The sequence below is a fragment of the Ctenopharyngodon idella genome, chromosome 6 (genome assembly GCF_019924925.1).
Source record: "Ctenopharyngodon idella isolate HZGC_01 chromosome 6, HZGC01, whole genome shotgun sequence".
In the NCBI taxonomy this organism is placed as follows: Eukaryota; Metazoa; Chordata; class Actinopteri; order Cypriniformes; family Xenocyprididae; genus Ctenopharyngodon; species Ctenopharyngodon idella.
The window spans coordinates 20,582,529-20,596,777 of record NC_067225.1 but is presented as its reverse complement, the minus strand read 5'-3'; the positions used below and the strand labels follow the sequence as shown (position 1 = coordinate 20,596,777).

The 14,249-nt window shown below is 39.2% G+C and overlaps 2 protein-coding genes across 2 annotated transcripts in view; both read left to right on the top strand.

Annotated features, from left to right (window-relative positions):
- zc3h3 (zinc finger CCCH-type containing 3) overlaps positions 1-1,494 on the top strand; it is a 72,478-nt gene extending 70,984 nt beyond the window's left edge. Inside the window, exon 12 of the mRNA XM_051896690.1 lies at positions 956-1,494. Within this exon, the coding sequence (XP_051752650.1) occupies positions 956-1,026 (71 nt within the window). The 3' untranslated portion in view covers positions 1,027-1,494. The remainder of the gene's footprint in view (positions 1-955) is intronic.
- Positions 1,495-9,402: 7,908 nt separating this feature from the next.
- mafaa (v-maf avian musculoaponeurotic fibrosarcoma oncogene homolog Aa) lies at positions 9,403-13,801 on the top strand. Its single transcript, XM_051898201.1, has one exon. The coding sequence runs from the start codon at positions 10,338-10,340 to the stop codon at positions 11,286-11,288; it is 951 nt and encodes a 316-aa protein (XP_051754161.1). The 5' UTR covers positions 9,403-10,337; the 3' UTR covers positions 11,289-13,801.
- Positions 13,802-14,249: the final 448 nt, after the last annotated feature.

Here is a 14,249-nt window from a genome sequence, read left to right as displayed (position 1 = left end):
ATTACATTTTTCTATCCTCATCAGCTGTAAACAGATGTTCCAGAACCAGTACTTAAACTGAAAGTCATTAAAATCATTCGTTTGTGTGTGTGTGTGTGTGTGTGTGTGTGTGTGTGTGTGTGTATACACAGGCTTATATTACATTGTGGGGACCAAATGTCCCCACAAGGATAGTAAAACTTGAGGTCACCTACATTGTGGGAACCAGCGAGCAGTCCCCACGAGGGAAATGGATTAATAAATAAATAAGTGATGATTTGGTTTTTGTTTTTTGTTTTAAATGTAAAAATGCAGAAAGTTTTCTGTGATGGGTAGGGTTAGGGTTAGCGGATAGATAGAATATACAGTTTGTACAGTATAAAAACCATTACACCTATGGAGAGTCCCCACAAAGATAGGGAAACTGTGTGTGTGTGTTTAATTAAAAAAAATTGGAGCTGGTTCTGAATAAGAACTAACTCTCTATTCCTAACCCTAGTTAGGTTACCAACCACGCAGACTCACACTAAGAGCAGTTAATTGTTACTAATGACAGTGTAGCTCTCACTCCAAAGATTGTGGCCATCCAGACAAACTTCTCTCTGCTTTGCATAAATTAGCTCAGACTCTATGCATCACTGCCTGCATCTTCTCTTTCCCCTTCGGTCTCTGTGCTATCACTCACCCTGAGACAATCACACACTCATGTGTCACTCCTCTATCAGTAAAAACAGAATAATAGCTCCTCCTGTCATTACATAGCAGGTGCTATTTATTTCTTGTCTGTTTGTCTTGTTTTTCCAAATCAAAGTTTCATCTACTTCACTTTTAGCATCAGGTACTGCTGTGTAACCAACAAACAATCACAATTCCTCAAGTACATGAAATAACCTTTAGTGGAAAACTTGTTCTTTTCCTTTTGCACTGCATAGTGTTTCTTTGTGGAATTTTTCCTCTCCTTTCTTCTCTCTTACAGGAAAGACCCTACATATCAAGCCACGATTCTTATCTTCAACACAAACAGAACCCTTGCCAAAGGAGGGCTGATGGTGGGTGTTTTAATTGGCAATAAACAATGAAACTTTTTTAACTTAACTTTTATTTTCGAAATAAGAAATTGACTCTGCCTCTCCTGAACTGATTAAAAAAAAACAGTTTACAAAGACATCTGTACATTAGGCGTTCACAGCTAGTCACGTTTAGTTTCAAGAATTCCAAAATGCAAATTCTAAGAATTGATTATACAGATTTCTCAGAATATATTCATAAGTATTCACAATTACAGAACTGAATTTATGCATTATAATCAAATACTGTTCTGCAAAAACAAAATGCATACATTTACATTCTGAGTGAATGGAGTTAGTTTCAAAGTGTAAAGCTATTCTCAGGGGTTTTTAAAACCGTAGTTTGTTGTGCAAAGAATTTATTTTATCATTTAGAATGTAAGCTTGCGAAAATGTATTTTCAAAGAATGGAAAACTACTTAATAAAATTGCTTTGTGATTTGTGAAACTGCGTCTCTTTATTTGTGAGCGTGTTTGCCTACATGTGTGAGAACTCCGATGCAGGATTGACTAAAATCATGACTAAAGAAGAAACACTTCAGTTTAAAGTATTAAACCAAGTATCATCAGAAACCACCTCACTCCCATGTTGTTTTCTGAATAACATCGTTTAGCGTGAAAAGTATCGGCATTCCTCTACATGTGTTGTGAAGCAGGTGGATGTAAAGAACATCGCTCATGTGTGTGTCTGTCACTGTAATTGAGTCTTAAGGAATCTATAGGAAAAGAAAAAAAACGTAACGCCTCCCTTACACTCTTCAAAACTCATTTTTCTTCTCCTCTCACTTTTTCCTCTCTAACTGCTGTCTGACCAAATCCATCACAACTAATTTCTGACAATGTCATTTTCCTTTTCTTCTCCCTGTCTTTTCCTAAAATGCGCATTTGATTGAGGATCCGTTCATAGATGAGCCTGCCTCTTGCAGTCCTCCTCCTCCTCTCCCTCTTCTCCATCAGGTAATGTAATTAGGATGTTGGGTGTTAAACAGTGGTACAGAGAGGATGATGGGAGCTGTAATCCCTTGAACGCCCCTCACTGTGCAGAGACTGCTGATATTCAGACTATTAATGCTCCGTTGAACCAAGGCCTCGTGCTCCATGCTCTGTGACAAACGACTGCCGGTCGCAACGGGAAACCTGGTTAACAGTCGCCGGCAGCAACGACAGGGGGCATTAATACACCGTGGCGAGGGTCTCGCTGCGGAACACGACACACTCGCTGGCACTGACAAGCCTGCCGCCGTGTTAACGAGATAAAGGCCGTGCCCATGATGCGAGCCACGTTTACGATGACATAGAGGGATGGTGGGAAGGAAAACATTCCTTCATTTGACTTCTCTGTCTATCTTTCTCCCCTGTTTAATCGTTCATGCAGGGAGGAATACTTCACAAGAATGCATGTTGATATGGGTGTTGTAAAATCAACTAAAGTTGTCATACATCACCTAACCCCTCTTAGCTTATTTGTCTTTTTTGCATTGCAGCTCTTGCTTTCAGATTTTCTTTTTATTTGAAAGGAATGTCCTAGGTCCAACACAAGTTAACCTTAATCGACTTGACATAAAGTTGATTACCATAAAACAATTGATTTGTCCCTCCTTTTCTTGAAAAAAAGTGAGGCACTTGTAATGGAAGTGGGGCCCGTTGGTAAACTTTAAAATACTGTTTCAAAAATAAAGCCACAAGACATAAACAGTATTCATTTTAAAGGCACACTATGTAAATTTTCGCCACTAGAGGTCGCTTATTCAAAACAAAGGCTTAGCTTGATGACGCCTTGATTTCGCGGAATCATGGGAGGTGTTGTCTTTACGTCTACTGCCGGTGAAAAAGAATCAGGACAGGACTCGGTCAGAAATCATGTTAATGAATGAGATTATTAATGTTACTGTGGTATGAAGCAGAGCAGGTCAGAGTGCTGTGCGAGCAGAAACTTTTATTATGCCGCAGTTGCCGCTTCCGCTTCTTCCTGTCAAGCGTATGTGGGGCAAAGCAGTGCTGTTTTATCATATTAGATACATTTGTGTGTTGAAAGTTGTTATAGTGCTACTCTGCGTTCGCTCGGTGGCTACTATGAGACACTTGTTGCACACTGCAGTAAGCTAGATCGATATTAGGCATGGTAAAACAAGAAATCAAGAAAACAAGATTTAAACAGTAAAACTTACTGTGTTGAGCTATATAACATGATTAGTTTTGTCGATGAATGTATCCAAACAGTTGCTCACCTGTCTAATAAAACACATAATATATTAAAGCGTCTTTGGTGTTTCCATGGTTTCTACAAAATGAAATCGAGGGTAACGTGGGTATGATGTCATTGATAGGCGACGCATGGACACGATTCGTGTCCTAGTTAAAATTGCTCATTTCCCTGGATTTAAACATTCTTGGAAACATTTGGAATATAAGTACACAAGTCAACAAAATATATAACATTGTTCTAGTTGTTTTTGGATATTTTAATCCAAAATATTACATATTGTGCCTTTAAAGGAACACTCCACTTTTTTTGAAAATAGGCTCATTTTCCAACTCCCCTAGAGTTAAACAGTTGAGTTTTACTGTTTTCGAATCCATTCAGCTGATCTCCGGGTCTGGCGGTACCACTTTTAGCATAGCTTAGCATAGTTCATTGAATCTGATTAGACCGTTAGCATCTCGCTCAAAAATGACCAAAGAGTTTCGATATTTTTCCTATTTAAAACTTGACTCTTCTGTAGTTACATCGTGTACTAAGACCTACAGAAAATGAAAAGTTGCGATTTTCTAGGCCAATATGACTAGGAACTATACTCTCATTCCGGCATAATAATCAAGGAAATTTGCTGTCGATGATGTTACTACAGAAGAGTCAAGTTTTAAATAGGAAAAATATTGAAACTCTTTGGTCATTTTTTAAGGAGATGCTAACAGTCTAATCAGATTCAATGAACTATGCTAAGCTATGCTAAAAGTGGTACCGCCAGACCCGGAGATCGGCTGAATGGATTCGAAAACGGTAAAACTCAACTGTTAGACTCATTTTCCAACTCCCCTAGAGTTAATTTTCAAAAAAAGTGGAGTGTTCCTTTAACATGGTTTTAGTTTGACAAAATCATTTCAGACTGTCCTCCAAAAAAAAAAAAAAAAAAAAACGACCCTAAAGGTCGTTTTTTTCAAGCACCTCATTATGACCTATATTTACGTTTTAAAGTCATGCGCCCTCTAGCTGGTGTAAAAATAATGAAAGTGTTGTGTTACGTCTGTCGTCATGAAATGACGTATGACCGTCGTTACCAATCAAAATGCGTGTTCATTTAAATGCAATGTGTGGACTTTTTACACCATTTGTCCTATTTCCATTTAGCAAAATTCATTTTTTTATTAACGACTATACCCACCCCACCCCTAAACCTAAACCTACCCTTAGTGATTTATAGTGCATATACACTTTATGAGCACATGCGTTCCCTGGGAACGTATTATGGGTCGTATTTCATGAATTAAAATGAAAGTGTCCTGTTGTTGATATGGGCGCAACTTTAGTAAACGCTCCTGTGGGTCGTATTTTAGGGAAGTGGCAAACGACCGAATTGGTTGGAGAACATGTTGAATCATTTACTAACCATAGCTGTGTAAAGTTAAGTAACTTTGTTGCCTAAACGTAATGCCTAAAGTACCATGACATGACGTGAACGCCAAGTATGGTAACCCGTTCTTGGAATTCATCCGGTTAGTGAACACACACCTGGAGCAGTGGGCAGCCATTTTTGCTGTGGTGCCCTGGGAGCAATTGGGGGCACCTCAGTCATTTCCTGCCTGTATTGAGAATTGAACCCGTAACCTTTGGATTATCAGTCTGACTCTCTAACCATTAGGCCACGACTTTTTTAAAAAGCCTTAAAATAACCATTAAAATGTCAATTTAAACAACTGTACAGCTCAAATAATACATGTTTTAACACAAAAGTTCATTTCATGCTTTTATAAAATAAGCTTCACACAGTGCTGTCTTTCTCCTGTATAAAACATCCATTAAAGTTGTTTTTTTCTTCATTCATTCATTGACTTAGATGCCTGATGCATCTTAATCATTTTTGTGGTAAACAATATTATGAAGGATATTCTTCAACCTTCATTCAGAAAATATTTGACTGCTTTGAATGAATTACCACAGAACTCAAGAACTTCAAAGTTTGTAAAGTAAAGTCACAACCTGTAGAAGCCAAACGATAGGTTGCTTTAACTTAATACTTTTGTACAGGAGGGCGTCTGGGAAAAGATTATATCCGTATTCACGATGCTCTTTAATTATGGTCACATACCAGTTTCTGTTATCTGCATGGGAAGAGAAAGAGAAATTCATGGAGCAATCACTCTTTCTTTTCTCACCCTCCCCTTGCCTCGCTCTGACGGCGAGGATGTAAGTGCCTTAGACAGATGTCTGCTGCCGCTTGTCTCAAAGCTCAACACGAGCTGCTGAGCTCTGCAAACTCTAATTAAGATCAATATTTCAATTTTTAGTAAAAGCGCATGTGAAAGAGAACGAGGAGGAGAGCGAGAGAGAAAGAAGGAAAACACATTCACATTTTTTCGAGGACAATCTCACTTGAATGAGAAAAAGGAAAGAATGAAAGGTCAAGTGTAATTTTTCTCTACCTCAATAGATCGCCTATAGGCATAAAAAAGACAAACTTGTTACAGCTCAGCAAAGAGTCCAGCCCATCAATAAAGATCATACTTTCACTGCAAGCAGTTAACTGTCTTCTGTCCTTTTTTCATACTGCTCTCTTTCTCCCATCTTTCTGTTGGGGCTTTATTTCTGTTTACCTTTTTGCCATTTTTTTTTCTTTTCTTCTTCCATTGCTAAAGCTAAAGTTTACTCGAAGGAATCCATCAAATGGACTTTTGTCCCCTTTTTTCTTCTCTTGTCGACCATGCAATCAAAATGGGCAATTCTTGTTTGTTTTTGTTTTTTTGTTGCACACCATTTATTTATAATTCATGTGCTCTTGTAACCTTTAATCAAAATATCTTCCTCCCTCTTGCAACAATATGTCTTCTTTTCTGATGAAGTTTACTGGCGCAAGGACGGGACAACCTGTCACTCACATGACATCACAGCAATAGCAAACCACAATGATCCAATCAGTTCCCAATGAACAAAATCAAGTCCCGCCCTACTTTTTTTTTTTTCTTGTTTAAGAAGCTGTTCACAGTAGGGAAGATAAAACTATCGCAACTTCCGTTTCATGCCTACTTTAACACTTACAGGGTTAGTTCGCCCAAAAATAAAAATTCTGTCATTAATTACTCTCCTTCATGTCGTTCCAAATCCGTAAGAGTTTCATTCATCTTCGGAACTCAAATGAAGATCTTTTTGATGAAATCTGAGAGCTTTCTGTCCCTCCGCAATTGAAAATTTGACGCTTCAAAAAGTTCATAAAGAGATTATAAAACTAATCCATATGAATTGAGTGGTTTAGTCCAAATTTTCTAGAGACTCAATCGCTTTTTGTGATGAACAGATTGAATTTAGGCTTTTACTCACATAAAAACATTAATCAGCGAACATAAACAGAGGGTCAACCGAACCTGCTTGACAAGCAGACCTCTCGCAGAAGCTCAAACGTGATGTGTAACGCACAAGAATGAACTTCATTGGTTGTCGCATACGTCAAGCAAACATGCTTGAGCTTCCGTTTACCACAACTGATGGAGTTGATGAATGTTTATATGTGAATATAAACTTGAAATTCAATCTGCTCATCATATAAATCGATCGTGTCTCTTCAGAAAATTTGGACTAAACCACTCAATTCATATGGATTAGTTTTACAATCTCTTTATGAACTTTTTGAAGTGTCAGTTTCATTTTCAGTCGGCTGTCTATGGAGGGACAGGAAGCTCTCAGATTTCATCAAAAAGATCTTCATTTGTGTTCTGAAGATGAACGAAAGTCGACATGAGGGTGAGTAAATAATGACAGAATTTACATTTTTTGGGTGAACTAACCCCTTAGCACACTCCTTTCTGTCCTCTTGCTCTTTCTAACTCACTTTTTTGCTGAGAACTTCAGAGAAGTTTGTATACTTGTTAGTTTGAATGTAGTCAAATGATTACTGCTGAGTCTTTGAATGGGCATTTGTGAGATTTTGAGGCCTAAAAAAACCTCCTTTCCAAACCTGCTTCCGATAACCCCCTACTCCACCTCGCACCTCTCAACTATTTTGGCTAAAGACGGGTTAACCGGACAAATCCGTCTCAGTCATTTTCACACATATCTAGTCAAAACCCCCCTTCTCTCTTTCAAACTATCATACTCTCTTTCTCCTTGGACGTGCTGATGTCCATTTTGCTTAAATCGGTAGAACTGCACCAGCAGCTAACTCCCAATATGCAAAGGCACAATGAAAGCCCTGACTTCAAAATTTATGTCTCAAGCCCTCGGCCACATCCACACCCACCCACCTCCGCTCACTTGAATGGACGATGGCAGATCTTCTTAAATGTGGCATTTTCAAAGCGGACTGCTTAGCTTGGACTTTGGGGTCCACTCATGCTTATTTGATAAAACCCCTATAATGACTTAGCGCACCTTCAACTTCAAATACCTTGATATGATTTGTCCCGTCCTCTTAGGCTTTTTCCCCCCTTTTCTTTTTTCCTCTCCGTTGGCAGATTTGAGCCTCAAGCGTGTCTGTATTTCACTCATTGGCACCTGGAAAGAAAGTCTTAACATGTTACATAAAGTTAGCAAAGGTCTCAGATGTAGTAAGAAGTAGCCTAAGTTATGCAGAGGATTTCATATATATATATATATATATATATAAACAGCCCTTTTCTGCTGAATTGGTGTAATTAAAAATAATAAATAAAAAATCACAATTTAAGGGTTTTTTTTTTTTTTAAAGCTTTTCACTGCAAATTATAAGATAATTTTTCTTTTTACTTTCAAAAATGGTACATTTAACTGTAGAGTTTTCCCAGTATTGAGAGAACTTACTGCTAACCAGTTAACGGGTTTTTTTACTGTAGCATTTTTACAGTCTTTTACAGTTAAAATGGCATTTTTTGTTTTTGTTTTACTGAGCACTGCAGCTGACTGTACAGACTTGTGAAACATAGTTATTAAGTATCTCTCCTCATTAGGTTTTTTCTGCCTCTCTTACTTTAAACAATGCACTACGATAGTATTTCAAACATTTATATATTGGTCTATATTCCTTGGTATACTTGCGCAGCACTAAGGACCTGGTCTCGCATAGGGTGTTAGACTGACCCTCATCTTTGGGTACTTCCTTCAGCGCGAGACTGGCTCCTCTGATTAAGACATATGCTGTGGTGATGCAGGCGCGCGCTGCGTGGGGCTTAATTATTTGTCGATCCGCGCAGATGAGTCGAGATGCAATTAGAGGTTAATTGCGAAAGAAATCCGGAGCGTGGCTGGCACTGGTGAGGCGGATCATAATTAACTCACCCGCACAAATTGCGCATTTTTCCCTATCCGGCGGAAATGTGGATTGATTTTATTGCTGGATCACGCGTTATTGAGTTCATCACCGCCTATAGGTCATAAGCGGGGAGGAAAGTTGCGTGTGTGTTATCCTATCAGATCAATACACTGAATGACTGTTCACGGGGTTACAGCACATCGAGGAAATATGCAGTTTAATACATAATTATCTAATCAATTTAACTTTAAACGGTCTGTCAAAACACACTAGGGATTTTTCAAATAATTGTCGTGATATCACTCCTGGATTCTGAACGATAGGTCGCTTTTGACAAATTAGTAAATAAATAACTTAATAAATAATTGGAAATAATTGTTGTGAAAGGAAATATGATGGTGTAATTAGTTTAATATCTTGCTTTCTGTTTAACGAAGCACATTTACATTCTTTTAAATGAAAAAATTACTTAGCAAGAGTTAAAAGTTCGTGATTTTCCTTCCCAACATTTCTATTAATTTTGCTCTCATTATAGGAGAATTAGCCTACAATTGCTTATAATACACTCGTTACTCTCGTTTTGTCGAGTGAAAAGATGAACTATTTAAATCAGTGCAGGCTAAATATATTTAATAATTTATTTAGCTTATATTAAATTTATTTCTGTCAAAATTAATTTTTATCAAATATAAAATTCAATTGGTCATAGATATTTTACAATGTACAATCCGTTTTATACATGTGTTTTTAACTAATCTCTAAAGCATGTGTGTTGCATATAACGTCTTAGAAGTGTTTGCTCTTTTCTAAATAAACATTTTCTAAGTAAGACAAGCTGGGCTATTGCCTTTCCTCGCGCTCACCTTCCACGTGCGGTTGCAGGGGAGGCGTCGCTAGGGGGCGGGAAGAACACCTGTTTAGGCGCCCTGTCAGCTGCTGCGCTTTCGCCTCAGCTGCCACATAGAGGCGTTGCATGTCTACTGCTAGGCTACGCCTCCTCCCATTGGTCCGTTCCTTTCTCTGGGTGGGACGTTCAGATGGGCCATCTTTATAAAGTGGTACATTGCCCCTTTCAGTGCTTCAGTGATACTGCGTGCCAGCGGTGGACAACAGTGCAAAAAAAAAAAAGCTCAAGCCGTAAACGAAAAGCAACGGTGACAGCAGTCCATATAGCCTAACTTTAAAACTGACAGCAGAAGGAGGTGAATTGAGTAGCCAGAATTCCATATCCTTCGTCGGGCTGCGCTGGAGCGTCCCACAAGAGGAACTTACTAAGATTTGTCCCACACATTGTTGCGGTCCGCGTTTGCTGGTGACTGTGTAAAAAGCTACAGCAGTAGGAGCATCATTCCTTTGGACTTCGAGGTAAAGTCTGCCGTTTTCTGAACTTGACGCGCGCGTGTTGTGTGGTGGACTTTTCTCGACATGTGAGGAAAGTTTTCGCTTTCTTCCCATGAAAGCTTAAACTTCGTTGCCTCCAGTTAGAAGGAACTTAAAACACGGAGGTGAAGAAGGATATTTGAAGTCTCTGATACTAAAAGGACGGTTTCTCTGCTTTACCTCAGTGAAGCGAGGACGAGTCAGGTTGGTGGTTTTGAATTCAAGAGTCTCAAGTTTCTGCCGCCCTGGCCAGTGATATTAACGCGTGAATTTGACCTGGGATAAGTTGTCAACAAGAGGCAAACTGGCTAGTGCACATTTACATGCATGGGCATACGTATATCTATAAATAGAAGCTCGTGCCAATGTATTAAACCCTGGCCACTTATCTTCATCATTCACCTTCGTCATAATCCCAGTGAAACCCACGTGTGTCGCTTTGGCTGTTAGGGTAGGTGTCGTCGCATGGACTGACATGGCCACCGATCTCGCCATGAGCGCAGATTTGCCCAACAGCCCTCTGGCTATTGAATATGTCAACGACTTCGACCTCATGAAGTTTGAGGTCAAAAAAGAGCCCCCGGAGGCCGACCGCTATTGCCACCGCCTGCCCCCGGGCTCGCTGTCCTCCACCCCTATCAGCACGCCCTGCTCCTCGGTGCCTTCCTCGCCCAGCTTCTGTGCCCCCAGTCCCGGGTCTCAGCCTGGGCAGAACCTCGTAAATGGCGTCAACAACAACAACAGTGGCAACAACAACAACACCCAAGGCTCCTCGGGAAAGCCGCAGCTGGAAGATCTGTACTGGATTCCCAACTATCAGCATCACATAAGTCCAGAGGCCCTCAACCTGACGCCCGAGGACGCGGTGGAAGCACTCATCGGTAACGCGCACCACCACCATCACCACCACCAGCCCTACGAGGGATTCCGCGGTCAGCAGTACGTCGGAGAAGACCTCTCGGCGGCCACGAACGGTCACCACCACCCGGTGCACCACCACCACCATCATCACCACGGCCACCACGCGCACGCGCGCCTCGAGGACCGCTTCTCGGACGAGCAGCTGGTGAGCATGACAGTGCGCGAGCTTAACCGGCAACTGAGAGGCTTCAGCAAAGAAGAGGTGATCCGTCTCAAGCAGAAACGGCGAACCCTGAAGAACCGCGGCTACGCGCAGTCGTGCCGCTACAAGCGCGTGCAGCAGCGTCACATGCTTGAAAGCGAAAAGTGCACGCTCCAGAGCCAGGTGGAGCAACTCAAGCAAGACGTGGCGCGTCTCATGAAAGAGCGGGACCTGTACAAGGAGAAGTACGAGAAGCTCGCGAGCCGAACCTTTAACGGCGGCGGCGGCAACGGAGGCGGAAACACTCGGGACCCGTCCAACGGCACTCACGGCAAAACCACTTCCACGGAATTCTTCATGTGAGAGTGATTCTTGTTAAAGACTTTTTCCCACACCAACGTATTCGTTTTTTAAACCTTAATTTTTATGATTTTCAGTGTGAATCTTATTTGCCGTTCTTATCTTAAATACTCAATGTCCATTTTAGAACATACACTCTTGAAAATAAAGGTTTTACAGTCAGGGGAACCTTTTTAAATTCCACAAATACATATTTTATTCTCAAGGACTTTAGAGAAACATCTAGGCTATGTACTGGTGCATTAAAGAACTCAAATCTGGAGAACCCAGAATGTAACATCCAAAACTTTTTCTTCTCCAAAGAACTACTCACTTTTACAGCCAAAATGGTTATTGATAAGAAGGCCAAGTCCTTTGCTGAACTTGGTGCTGAAAACAAACACCGAGGAACCTTTATTTTTAAGAGTGTAGAGCCTAACATTACAGCGCCACGTTTAAAGTTTTCACGCATTATTTGTGTATTACTGCGCCATAAAAGTCTTAAGGTTAGTGTAATGTTAGGATTATCTTCCACAGATACTGCACGGACCCTTCTACTTCATAAAACCTCCGATCTAAACATGGGATCAGGCATATCCTCCAAAGACCCATCAGTTTTGGATTCTGTAAATTCGTATGTTTTGTTCTTTCTTTTTTAGTAATAGGCTAACTGCAAAGTCCGACATGTTTAGAGACATACAGCCGCATCCTTGATATTTGTTTCTTGTCTTAACGGATTGACGAGTCTTAATGGCGATGAGAAAATACTGGAAACGAAACTTCAGCTTGTGAAGGAACTTTGGAAGAAACAATAATAATATTTAAACACTTTAAAGCAGAAAGGGAGATAGCAATACATCCTTGACTTTTCTCAGTCATGAACTGAGGTTGAGGGGGCTTGTGAACTTTGAGGGCCCTCAAGCATTGCTCAAGTCTGCATTACCCCACTAATCCTGCATGCGGGACATGTATGGTACTCCAAACGCGCCAGGTCCTTTCTCTCTTTTCCCCATACAGCACTTGGATGAAAAGCATGGCCCTTAACCACTCTCTCTTCTCTCATTTTTTTTTCTTTTCTTTTTTTTTCCGTTTCTTCTGCTCGACACAAACCGTGTGAAGGCGTTCCTGTGAAATCACACGAAATCAGTCCTTACATTTTTTTCCATATTGTTTAAAAGTACAGAATAAGAACAAAGAAACAAAAAAACCGAACTGAGCCAGAGTTATTTATTCCCACTTGTACATATGTAGAGGTCGATTGGTGTGTTAATTTAACTTTCTTTTCAAAGTCCTTTTTGCTTGATTATTTAAAACGTCTTAATACGATGTTTGTATGTAGTAGCATGCAAATGACAAAGTTATTCTCATTCTATTGAATATGTACAATTTCAAAGGAAGCCTACTGCACTACGATTCAAAGAATTGGGATTTATATAATATTTCTTTTCCTCTGTGTTAATCAAATTGCTGTTATGGTGGACATAGTCGATCAAAAGTGCATATAAACACAAGGACTTTAATTGCTGCTAATATTCTATGCACCAAATTCGAAAGCAATTAACAGAAGCTCTGATTATGTGAATTTTGTACTTCAAAATAAATGAAGGTATGTAGAAATTTGGTTAGACATGGATATTACACAAAAATAATAAGATCATCTCTTGAAAGTTTTTTTTTTTTTTTTCTTCTTTTTTTTTTTTTTAATGGCCGGGGTGATAAACGACACAAAACTGTTAACTTCAAATACACGACAACCGTCGTTAATAAGGCTAGAAGGGTTGTTTTAACTTTTTATGACATATTAAAAAACTGTAGCATATGCTGTATAAAGCAGTTGCCTGTTGTTTTGCATTGCAACATTGTGATGATAATAGGCTTCATACTCAAACTACAGGTAGATGTCGCAAGATTAAATGCGGATATAATTCAACAATAACAGAGAGACTTGTGTGCAAACTTGGCTAAAAGTAAACGTGCGCATTTGATTGACCATTTGAGGTTGAAGTATAGCCCATATTGTTTCGGCTAAAGGAAAAAGTTGCCAAAGTGGATTATCTAATGCACCTAAATTATCCGTTTTTAAATTCTTTCCGACCTGTGTATGCTTAGTTCCCTAACAAATCTATCGGCCAGACTCCAAAAATAATGTCTTCAAGTATGCTCCTCTACCTGGGTTAGTATGCTTGATATTCTCACCACTGTTAACATTGATTTAAATTTTTTGTTTTTTTGATAAATTATGAATTATGATGCAGTTCGTTATGAAGCAATCTCTCTGTCTATTGGTCTAATTTGAGGCACAGCGGCTTGAGGTTGCATAACCACATGTGCTGTCCTGTGTGCTGTCTTATGTAAACAAATAAATAATAAAATGGAAAAAAAGAAAAAACTGTACATAGCCTATAATTTCTATATATTTATCGAAAATATAAATGTCCTTACGTGTCAGTAAGTCCAAACCAAAATGTTTCGAAATGGAATGTTGTTCAGAATCTTGTTTTCATAATGTTTAATAAAAACTTCTGTCAAATGCTTCAGCCTGTTTCCCCACTTACTCAACAAGTGTCTTTTCAAAGCTAAAATATGTGATCTATATGAGTGTTATACGAAAACAAAGATTCAGTTTCCCAATTATATCTATTAGGTTTAAATGTCAGGTAAAGTAATAATACTAATAATAATGCACGAAATAACGAAAAAAGACATTTAAAAGTCCGTGCCTCATAGCAAATAATGCATGTTGAAAAGTACCATTTCAAACGTTCAACTATTGATATGTTTGTTTACGATTTAAAAAAAAAAAATTCATTTCAATAATTTATTATAATTCTATGTATGATGAAGGCCTAATACTTGTTATGCGGCATGGAAATGTATTTTATTCTTGTAATGAACAGAAGTGTACAAATGCTTAGAACGTGACATTCGTTTATTACATTAAAACGTTTACACAAAATGTTTTTAAATAGATATTATTTAAAAGAT